This window comes from Carya illinoinensis, chromosome 16, assembly GCF_018687715.1.
Source record: "Carya illinoinensis cultivar Pawnee chromosome 16, C.illinoinensisPawnee_v1, whole genome shotgun sequence".
Lineage (NCBI taxonomy): Eukaryota > Viridiplantae > Streptophyta > Magnoliopsida > Fagales > Juglandaceae > Carya > Carya illinoinensis.
Window position 1 is genome coordinate 1,181,098 of NC_056767.1, and position 11,790 is coordinate 1,192,887.

Below are 11,790 nucleotides of genomic sequence, written 5' to 3' on the forward strand. Positions count from 1 at the left end.
CAGTATGACAGTTTGGAATAGTGTATTTTCCTCATAAAATGTATTTTATCATTCTTTAAGATAATAAAATTATTTGCAACTTCTATAAACATAGACAAATTATTAAATTACGTAAACTTTTTTTTTGTTGATTGATTTTTGTTTATTTTTTTTTCACCGTTTTCATAATAATAAATAATTTTATAATTAATATTTCATATCAAATCACGCCAATAAATATATTTAATTTTATATAATTTGCTTATGATTGAAATATATATATCTTCTTGATTGATCTCTTGACTCAGCACTCGAGAGTTTTTTATCTATAACGAATGATCTGGCGTGAAAAACGTAGCTTGAAATCAAAAGTGCTATTAATGGTGAATAGGTACGTAAAAACAAGCGACTGGCATTCCCAGAAAGTGCCAAAAGAAAGCATAATCCAATATATCTATCGTCATGATTTCCAGAGACAACGAAAGGATCGTGATTTGCAGAATCCAATAATGGTACTATTTTTTTTTTTTACCAACGTTTTTCATGATGGCTTTATGATCAATGGATTCATTCAATACAACTCAAAACTATCACCTCTCTCAAAAAATTTGAAGATTTTCATCAGAAGCCTTATCAAATAATGCTCTCTTTCTATCATCTTGAAAGATTTCAATATCCTATGTAAGTAATTTTAACTTCTGTTCATTTGCACACTCAAATGATCATATATATATATATATATATATATATATATAACTTCATAGTTTTGCTATTTATTATCTCTACATATTTTTCATTCCATACTTTTTTATATTAAATATGTGATGTATAGATGATGAGTAGAAGAATTCAATTAATTTAAGAAGAATAAAATAAAAAAATAGAAAAAATGTGGTGTGTGACCCGTGTGTAGGGATGATGAATAGAATTTTTCATAACTTCAACCTTAGATTATTACTTAATTAGGTGAGGTAGTTTATTTAGTTTTATTACATGGAGACATATTTTACTTAATTAATTTATAACAGTCAACAATATTTATAGAGAAGTGCTACAGTCATAAAAAAATTTCATAAAAATAAACTTACAAACAAATGTAACGTAATGTGATATGTTATGCAACATAATTTATAATAAAAATAACTTTACAATATTCTAACCTACCATATCAAGTCATATAAATTTATAAATTTATTTTTATAAAATCTATTACTAACTAAAGTATTTATTATATACAACCGCTAATTTGCATTAACAATATTTTTTTTTTCAATATACATAAAAGACAGAGACATCAACTTCAATCTGTTACTGAAGGTACTCGTGCTAGCTCACTTTTTTGTGCACTTTTTCTCCAATGGCCTTTTGGGATTGCATTTCAACCGTGTGATTGATTTTCTCTCCTTTAAGGAAAGTAGTGGGAAGTAGTACTAATCTGGACTCTACTTGGAAGTAGGACCCAAAAATAAACTGAGCTTCTTCTTTTTTCAAAAGAAAAGGGAAAAGAGATCAAGAAAATCTGGGCACTATCGTTCCAAGTTTCTAACTCATTGGCATGAGATACCTTATATCACTTCAGAAAAAACAAAAACAGATCAAGAAAAAGAAGATCAATATGACTCTTTTTTTAATTATTTATGTCTCGCATGCTAGCTTGGGTAAGCACTGCTTGTGTAGGACATGTTTAGAACCCCACAAGAGCCGGAATGGGAATGGGAATGGGAATTATTTTGCCTCGTGGGTGGTTGGAGAAAAAACCAGAAGACGGTCAGGTTCAAAGTTCAGACCTAAATAGACACAGAAACCCAATAAAAGTAATATTTGCACAAGTCTTTATTGACACCACAAAACACGCATGCATGGCTGCACGCCTATTCCCATTTGTAAGTGTTTACATATAATGATTCAATATAATAATTATAGAAAAATAAATTACTCAATTTTTTATATAACAGTCATGATCTATCGATGGAGAACACATCGTTAATCAGCACTCTTTTTTCATATGTTGATCATTAAAAAAAATATATATATATATATAAAATGATTCAATGAACATGATATGACATGTTACATCATATCGTAAAGTTATTTTTATAAATATAATTTTTTTTTTTCATTTTCTCGAAAGAAATTAAGTTATCTGAACTCACGAGTTGCGTTCCAAAAAGTCTATAAATGAGTATGCAAAGAGATAAGGAGTGATTTTCTGAATAAATAATAATTAAAAAAAAAAGAAGTTAAAAGTTTCCACATTCCGTACATCAGATCTAGTCCTAAATTGATCGTACTTGAGTTTCAATTAACTAGTACTATAATGTCAGGCCGAAGGTCTCGTGGTTCAGATTGGGTATCTATGGTCATTTTTTCTTATTATTTATATGCAATTAAACAAATATTCTCAGTCCACTTCTTTTGTATTATTATTAAAATAAGAGGGAAAACAGCACGTGTTTATGCAATATATTATAATTAGGAGGAATAAAGCCAAGAATTAAAAAAAATTTCATCCTATAAATAATAGTTTAATTTATCATATATTTTACTAAAATAAAAATTATTTGTGATGAATTATTTCTAATAAAAAATAACTTTTTACGATAATAATAGACTCATTTTAATAAAATAATAATAATTTTTCTCATAAATAGTGATCATATAATATGAGCATTTTTCTTGTACGTAACGATTAAAAATGGCTACTGAAATATAATATTAATAATAATAATAGAAGTTCACAGGGATAGAATAAAATTCTCCCTATGTCGATCGAATATCTTTATGTCTTAATTCTTTGCATGCTGGTATCAATGTTACAATATAAATACTTATAATGTGATCACAAGAATATATATTCTAAGGCAGCTGGCATATATAAGAATAATATAGACCAACTAATGTTTGAATTTACTACTTTCTAAAAGTAACATTCTTTTTCTTTCCTGGCCTTTAGCTTTACTAGATTTAGTTTCATATGTTGATTTGAATTGAAACACCAAGACACCATTCTAATTATGCTCTTTTTAAGATTGAGATGTTTTATCGAATATTTGTATAGTGTGCATGATAAGTACTGTATAGTTATTTTGAAAAAGAATTGAGTCTATTATTAAAAAATTAATTTCTTTTCATATATATCTCGTATTTATTCACTTTTTTCAAATTATTGTATAATATTTATGCATTCAAGACTCTAACTATCATTTCATTAAACAACTAAAAATTCGACCAAATAGGCTATCTTTTTTTTTAATCATTTTATTAGTGGCAGTCCCAAAATATTCCCACTCCAACCCGCCTCTTTAGACTAAATTCCTCCATAATTTCAGTCCTCGACTGGATGCATAATTCTTGGTACGTACGTTGCAATGAATTAAAATAAATTTAGGACCAAAATAATGCAAATTTAGGTGAGAATTATTGGTATTGGTATCATAATTTATTATATATAGGCATTATTATGTAATTAAGTTGTACTTGTACGTGAAGCTAGCGCAAGTACTACTACTTAACCTAAATCACGTAAGTAAAAATGGGACCTCACGAAGCTTCGTGCCTCGATTAGCCTGAACTATATGACCCAACTTTTTCTGTACTTTCGAGGAAAGAACCAAGCATGCATTATGGTCAAGTCATTGGTACTCACCAGACAGACGACAAAAAATCAATAAAAATGTCTTGAGAAGTGAGAAGTGAGAACTACTTGTTTTGAATAGATCCCGGCCTGATTGTGTGAAAACTTCAATCAAAGCAGTTCAGTTCCCCTTTTGTTTGATCCAAGAGATTTAGTTATTGTGTCCATACTCTTTTTGGGTCAATCTAAGTTTCGAAAGAACGTTGTGACTAACGTTAATCTAAGTTTCGAAAAAACTTTGTGTTAGTCACAACGGTTGTTCGGGATGTTTTATTTTTTATTTTAATAAAGTTAGATATAATTTTATGATGTGTAAATTCTGCACATTACATAAAAGAGTGGGATCTATCATTACAAATTAATTTTTTTATATATGTTTCACATTTATAACAATCTTTCAAAGAGAATAATAGAATGTGTAGGACTTGCACTTCTTAACTATAAATATTATTTATCATTTTCTTTTGTTAATGTACTCCTTTTTATGCACATGTTACATGTTTCTCAGTGGCAGACACCATCCTAGCTACTTCAAAAAAGAAAACTTTGGTCACACATTCAAATAAAATGAGCTAGAAAAAAGTGTTCAACCTACCATATGCTCCGACACAAATTAAACAACATAGAAGTGTTAGAACCAAGATATGGAACTTGTCCAATTTTAACCTATGACCAGAATTAAACATTCAATTTCTAGTATTCACGTGAAAATACTGTTCCTGTAGTGCATTGAATGGTAAACATCATCCATTCAATTTTAGCTGCAATTTAGAATATATACCACAATCATCCAACTAAGTCAAAGCTTCGGCTGGTCAATAAATCTGACATTGCTCCTCACTCCTATAATTTTTAAGTGGCTGATTTTTTTTTTTTCCTTAATTTCCACTCTGTTGAGTGACAAGCACTGCAAACTTTAAATTCATACTAAATCCAAACGTAGCAGTGAATAACTTTGCCTCAGCAACATTTTAAAAAAAAAAAACTATTACAAATATAAAGAGATTATATAAAGTAAACACACTAACTAGTGTAGTTTAATAGAATCTGTTAAATCTATTTTCTAATAAAAATAACTTTACTATATGACGTATCACATTAAATCATATTAGTTTGTAGGTTTACTATTATATAATTCATTTGTGACTAAAAGTACTTTACTTTTCAAATTTTCTATATTGTAGAAAAATTTCAAGTTGGTTGCAATCCTTCATTCGTCATCCTGGTAGCTAGAATCATGACATTCAATGAATTGAAATGATAGTATCTCATGCCACAGTTAAAGTACTTCTACTTAACCCTAATCTGTTAATTGGGACAACTTTGCTGTCAATGGGACTTGGAAGAAAGAGTGTTATGTATATTGTCATGGCTTAGTAAATAATTTTTAGGGAAAAATCAGATTTAACACCCCTCAAAGTCTAGATCTATGAAACAATAAGATCTGTCTATATTTGCACCAAAAAGTATCAGAATTTGATCATTTGAACCCTAAGATATGTGACACAGTCTTAGTGCTTCAATCTTGACGTACGGAGGATGCAAATTGCCAATTTTAATTAGTAGTTTAGGGTATAAACTATAAAGTGAAAAAACAATGGTAGTTCAGAAGTGCAACATATAGTTTTGCCATTATTTATGCACAATCTTCCATTCAAAGGCTTTTAGTTTGACTGTTATTCTCAGAGTATTTTTATGGTTGATCTTAGAGGAATGATGGAGATGTGGAGCTATGAAGTGTTTACGGCCCAACAAACCATCTTGTACATTGGTGATATTTTTATGAGATGATATGGCCGAATTTGTCTACTCTAGAAGGTATAGGTATGCTTGTCTGATTATTTACAACATTCCCAATGCAGTTCCGGTAGTGCATTCATGTTCGTAGTGGTGATATGCTTGTCTTGTATTTTGCAACATATTTCTTACGGTACCTGAGACAATGCGACAAGTTGACACCATCAGGATGTTCTTTTGAAAGTTACTATGTATTACAGAAACTTTTGCTTTGAACATGTTCGCTTATCCGAAATGCACTTATAGAAAACTCCTTACAAAGAACTTTGCACCCCAGGATTAGTCACGACGCTGTTCCTGGACACCCAATGTCAATAAAAAAAAAAATGTTCGCTTATAAAGTTCTTTCTCCTGTAATGCAGAGATCATTAGGTATTACAGGTGACTTATCCTTTAGGAAGAACGATTCCTTCTGTTGGTGATAATACTCCTCTAGACTCAATAGTATGAAGGTGCTAAAATGTGCAGAAACTTGTATGGGTGGCCTGTTCAATTTTTATGTTCCTAGAAGTAATACTTTTACAAACCGAATTCTCCTCAGAGAAAAATAATATACCTCAAGCTGTATATACAATGGAACATTGAATGAAGATGACTCACTTATAGCTCTGAAACAGCAAAAACATAAGCCTTTTTTTCTATTTTTTTGGGTTCATGTACTCCTTTTTATGCACATGTTACATGTTTCTCATTGGCAGACACCATCCCAGCTACTTCAAAAAAGAAAACATCAAGGTTTGGTCACACATTCAAATAAAATGAGCTAGAAAATAGTGTTCAACCATGTGCTCCGACACAAATTAAACAACATAGAAGTGTTAGAACCAAGATATGGAACTTGTCCAATTTTAACCTATGACCAGAATTAAACATTCAATTTCTAGTACTATTCGCGTGAAAGTACTGTTCCTGTAGTGCATTGAATAGTAAACATCATCCATTCAATTTTAGCTGCAATTTAGAATATATACCACAATCATCAAACTAAGTCAAAGCTTGAGCTGGTCAATAAATCTGACATTGCTCCTCACTCCTATAATTTTTAAGTGGCTGATTTTTTTTCTTAATTTCCACTTTGTTGAGTGACAAGCACTGCAAACTTTAAATCCAAACTAAATCCAGACGTAGCAGCGAATAACTTTGCTTTAGCTCCATTTTGAAGAAAAATTTGTTATAAATATAAAGAGATTATACAAAGTAAACCCACTAACTCGTGTAGTTTAATAGAATCCGTTTAATCTACTTTATAATAAAAGTAACTTTACAATATGACATATCACATTAAGCCATATCAGTTTGTATATTTACTATTATGTAATCCATTTGTGACAAAAGTATTTTACTTTTCGAAATCTCTACATTTTAGAAAAATTTGAAGTCGGTTGCAATCCTTCATTCGTCATCCTGGTAGCTAGAATCATGGAAACATCCAATGAATTGAAATAATAGTATCTCATGCCACAGTTAGAGGATTAGTAGTGGCTTCAACAAACTTTAACTAAAATTTAGTTAAAAAATTTGTTTTTACAAATTTTAGGTAGTCACTTTTTATAACTCTCCAAATCTGTCATTATTCTATTAAAATATTGATTTCAATATTTTCATTTTTTTTTTAATTTTAATTGTAATTTTTAATATTTATGTAATTGTAACAGAAACTACGATTGGCAGAGGTTATAATTTGATCATACATTTGGTAGGCTTTCTTGCATTGAGCTTAAATCTTCATACAGAAATCATTTATGAACACAAAGAACTCTCCTATCAACAAAAGTAGCATTTTCGTAAAGACTAGGAAGAAAAAACAAACAAAAGAATGTGCTTGAGCTTGCAAGACCAGCTTCAAAGACATCTCAGCAAGTCTAAAGGGCAAAAGACGTTTGATCAACGAGCAATTTAACAAAACCCAATGGAATATACTTTTTTGGAATTGATACTCCGTTGATTCATAAATGATGGAAACAGAACCCAGTGGAATAATCATTGTGAAAGTGCAAAATGAGCTGTGTCTTTCTCTTCTTGCGCGGGGTTTGTGGTATTTTCACGATTTTTTTCTTGCGCAGGAGAGTAGCAGACAACAAGAAGTGAATTTTTTAATCTCAAAATAATATCAAGGGGCTGGCCAAATTTGGCTAGCCAAATAATCTTTGGCTGTATTTACTGTTCATTTATTGAGTCTATTTCAGTGTATTAGTTGAACATCCTAGCTATTATTTGGCCAATATTTGGCTTTATTGAGTCTACTATTAGTGCTAGTACTTTTACTTAACCTTAATCTGTTAATTGGGACAACTTTGCTGTCAATGGGACTTGGAAAAAAGAGTGTTATGTATATATTATCATAGCTTAGTAAATAAGTTTTAGGGAAAAATCACATTTAACACACCTCAAAGTCTAGATCTATGAAAAAATAAGATTTGTCTATATTTGCACCAAAAAGTATCAGAATTTGATAATTTGAACCATAAGATATGTGACACAGTGCTTCAATCTTGACGAAGGATGCAAATTGCCAATTTTAGTAGTTTAGGGTATAAACTATAAAGTGAAAAAACAATGATTGTTCAGAAGTGCAACATATAGTTTTGCCATTATTTATGCACAATCTTCCATTCAAAGGCTTTGAGTTTGACTGTTACTCTCAGATAGTTTTTTTATGGTTGGTTTTAGAGGGATGATGGAGATGTGGAGCTATGCAGTGTTTACGGCCCAACAAACCATCTGGCACATTGGTGATATTTTTATGAGATGATATGGCCTAATTTGTCTACTCTAGAAGGTATAGGTATGCTTGTCTGATTATGCACAACATTCCCAATGCAGTTCTGATTGTGCATACATGTTCATGGTGGTGATATGCTTGTCTTGTATTTTGCAACATATTTCTTACGTACCTGAGACAATGCGACAAGTTGACACCATCAGGATGTTCTTTTGAAAGTTACCATGTATTACAGAAACTTTTGCTTTGAACATGTTTGCTTACCCGAGGTGTATTTGCAGAAAGCTTCTTGCCAAAGACTTGTGCACCCTCGAGATCAGTCACGACGTTGTTCCAGGACACCCGGTGTCAATAAAAAAAATGTTCGCTTAAAGAGTTCTTTCTCCTGTAATGCAGAGATCATTAGGTATTACAGGTGACTTATCCTTTAGGAAGAACGATTCCTTCTGTTGGTGATAATACTCCTCTAGACTCAATAGTATGAAGGTGCTAAAATGTGCAGAAACTTGTATGGGTGGCCTGTTCAATTTTTATGTTCCTAGAAGTGATGACTCACTTATAGCTCTGAAACAGCAAAAACATGAGCCAACAGGGCACTGAGTCGTGTTTAATTGGACTCTAAATTCTTTCCTTTAAAGCTCTTCTTCTGTTCCTCGAGTTAGATGTAAATTGAGTTAGCGCTTCCGTTGAGCAGTGGGGGGCAGTTTCTCAGATGGACCAGTGGGAAGTTTCTGTCCAGTCTCTTGTTCAATTCTGCGCTTTAGCTCTCTGACTATTCGAATTTGTCCAAGCTTCTCAGGTGACAACTTGTCCCAGTAAATCCCTACAGTCAGAGGAAGTGAAGTTTGTGTGATGCCATCTTGAATAACAAAAATCAGAGCAGTGAAAGGACCAGACTATGACTACCCAATCACGACTCACGAGTGGGCTTCGTGTCAAGAGTGAATTTTCTATAGCAACGTAGAAAAAAAAGTAAATTTCTTGTGTTTAGCTTCGTTTGTATTGAACACCTTTCAGTCTTCAATTTTGTAATTGACACCCCTTGCGTTACCACCCTTTCCAAATAAGTCCTCCCATGTCACATCATACTCTTCCAATTGGACATAAAAATGTACAAGATCGGCCTATTTGAAAAGAGTAATAGCACCTAGGCTGTCATAGAAAAATTGAAAATTGAGAGGGCGTCAACAGAAACAGACCTAAGCGAAAGCTCACTCATGCTCACTCTTACTCGAGGATGTCTGGTCAATCCAATCTTCAAAGGTAAGTTGTTCAGTGTGACACAAACAATGAAAGAAATTGCAGGTTTCCCCAACCTTGAGGCTTTGGAATGCTTGTGTTGGTATAAATGACCTGAGTGGGAGTACATATGATATCCACAGGAACATCGTGGATCAACAGTTTCTCCACTGGAATATCATCTACAAGTTGACAATCGTGAACTACAAAACAGATATTCACATGGTATATTTAGCTCTGAACATAGGCACATCCTGAATTACCCAAGCTTAAATACATGTTGCACACTTTTAAATCTTTTATGGTAAAGTCCCCACGGAAAAAAGATAAATGAGCAGTTCATCTAAGCTGAAAAGAAACCACACTACCAGATGTGACAACTGGAGTTGAGTCATCAATGGCTCCCATGTATCGCAGCATCCCATATTCAAGTTCAGCAAATCCCTACACATTAAAGCGTGGCTTTATGCGAATTGAATAACACCGTGTAAAGTTGGAGCTCGAACTTAGGATCATAGACTCTGATATTATACTAAATCCTCACTTATCTAAAAAAATTAAGCGGATATAAAATGGTTCAGTTGATCGGTTAACTAACACTATTTTAAAACTGTTGGTTCCAAAACGTTAATCTATACTACTTGACACGCCTATTAAAGTTAAACTAATCCAAGTAACAAGTGTTCTTCAATATGAGGGCATGCACAAAAATGCAGATATGTGGATTCAGTCACCATATATTGAAAACAGATGCTGCAAGGTTATTCCATGGCTCAGCTCTCCAAAAAGAGCCAAAAAAAACGCAAAGCAAGAGGGAGAATCTACAGTCTACATGGCCATTTACCTCACCCTTGCCAAGTCGAGCACCCGTTCTTGGGTCAACAGCAACTGAGCCAATCACAATCAGATCAACCTTTATCTTTTCATCAAGCCCAATTGGCCGGCCATGCTTGGCAACCCCAACAGAGGTGCAGGCCTCATTGATGGCTCTAGGAGTAGGAGGTAACATATGGGACTCAACTACAGAGAAAAATCCTGTCCTTAGCCGCGGCTGAGGAGTTAACAACATTTTACTACCTGCACACCACGCATGGTTTTAAAATTTTAAGAACTAGCATTAACATTTTAATTTTGATATGAAAAATAAAAAGACAATAACTTGGATTTCCAACAATTATTGTGAATGCATGCACGTGTTTACAGGACTTGTCCTTAAACAGCAAAAAAACTCAACTGTTAAACTAATGGCTTCCAAGTTCCAACTAATCTAATTTTGTTTCAAAAATGAAAAAAGAATAACTAACCAGAAAGTGTGAGAAACCTGACTTGTTTCTGGGGCGAATCCGGGTTAACCTTCACACAATTGGAAATCTGGAACTCCTCCAACTCGCCCAACTGCAATAACCCACAACCCAAGAACACAAATTATGAAACATTATTAAAGAAAATATTTTCAATATATGTTAACAAATAAAATAAAAGTGGAAAGTAGATATGAATAGATTAAAATTAAAAAATTTTACTTTTTGGGCAGCTGTTGAAGCGCCCAAGAAATTGGGGATCCGGTGGTGAACGGGTCGGGGGTTCTGGGCAACGTTCCGGGCCTCCATCAAATCCCAAATCCTCTTTCGGATCACCCATTTCCAAGCTTTCGGGTCATCTTCATTCTCTCTCTTCGAAGTCTCGGCCATTGTTTCCCGAGCCTTGGCGTCAAGCCTAAGCCTCTCGGCCTCGAAAGCTGCCTCGTCGAAAGCGGCCTCGCTTCGGGTCCCACTACCGCTTACCGGGTCGAGACTGAATTGCCTTCGCCCCCTCTGAGAGCTCATTCTCGACGCAGAGATAGAAGTGAGACGAAAATGGGCATTGTAGGAATTGTTCGGAACGGTGTGTATCAGTGGAAACGGGGCCGAAAATGGAATCAAATTTGAATCCATTTTCCACGGACGAATTCGGGTTGTATTAAGATGATACAGATATACCATTGACGTCTGTGATGGAAAGAGTTGCTTTTGCTTGTGGTCTTAAACGCTCAATATCTCCGGGTCTTGTTAAAAAAATTACCAAAACAGAAATGACGGGATGGGACGATTGGGTTTGGCCTATTTAGATTTATTGTTTGTATATTGAAATGAGATGAGATGATTTAGATGAAAATTAAATAAAATATTATTATAATATTATTTTTTAATATTATTATTGTTTTAAAATTTTAAAAAGTTGAATTGTTTATTATATTTTGTGTGAAAAGTTTGAAAAATTATAATGATAAGACAAGATGAGATAAAAATATTTCTCAATTCAAAAAGCCTCTAACAAAAGAATGTTTGATCATTGCATCACAAGGAATGTTGAAGAGATTTAACAAAAGTAAATCTACAAACTGACATGATTTCTTATAGTACATTAAATTTAGTTTACA

The 11,790-nt window shown here is 32.9% G+C and overlaps 1 protein-coding gene and 1 non-coding gene across 6 annotated transcripts; both read right to left on the reverse strand.

Annotated features, from left to right (window-relative positions):
• Positions 1-7,225: 7,225 nt before the first annotated feature.
• Positions 7,226-7,332, reverse strand: LOC122300011. Its single transcript, XR_006239857.1, has one exon. It is a non-coding gene; the product is annotated as a small nucleolar RNA snoR77 (small nucleolar RNA).
• A 924-nt stretch (positions 7,333-8,256) lies between these two features.
• Positions 8,257-11,464, reverse strand: LOC122299656 (5-formyltetrahydrofolate cyclo-ligase-like protein COG0212). 5 transcript variants are annotated; one of them, XM_043110049.1, is made up of 6 exons: positions 10,895-11,462; positions 10,676-10,766; positions 10,216-10,448; positions 9,740-9,815; positions 9,449-9,574; positions 8,257-8,955 (listed from the first exon to the last, which is right to left on the reverse strand). In XM_043110049.1, the coding sequence occupies exons 1-6, from the start codon at positions 11,351-11,353 to the stop codon at positions 8,807-8,809; spliced, it is 1,134 nt and encodes a 377-aa protein (XP_042965983.1). In that variant the 5' UTR covers positions 11,354-11,462; the 3' UTR covers positions 8,257-8,806. The 5 variants fall into 5 exon arrangements, 4 of the variants coding, with proteins under 4 accessions (XP_042965983.1, XP_042965986.1, XP_042965984.1 ...); XR_006239715.1 differs by having other exon boundaries at positions 8,814-8,955; positions 9,332-9,574; positions 10,895-11,464; XM_043110050.1 differs by having other exon boundaries at positions 8,815-8,955; positions 9,364-9,574; positions 10,895-11,464.
• Positions 11,465-11,790: the final 326 nt, after the last annotated feature.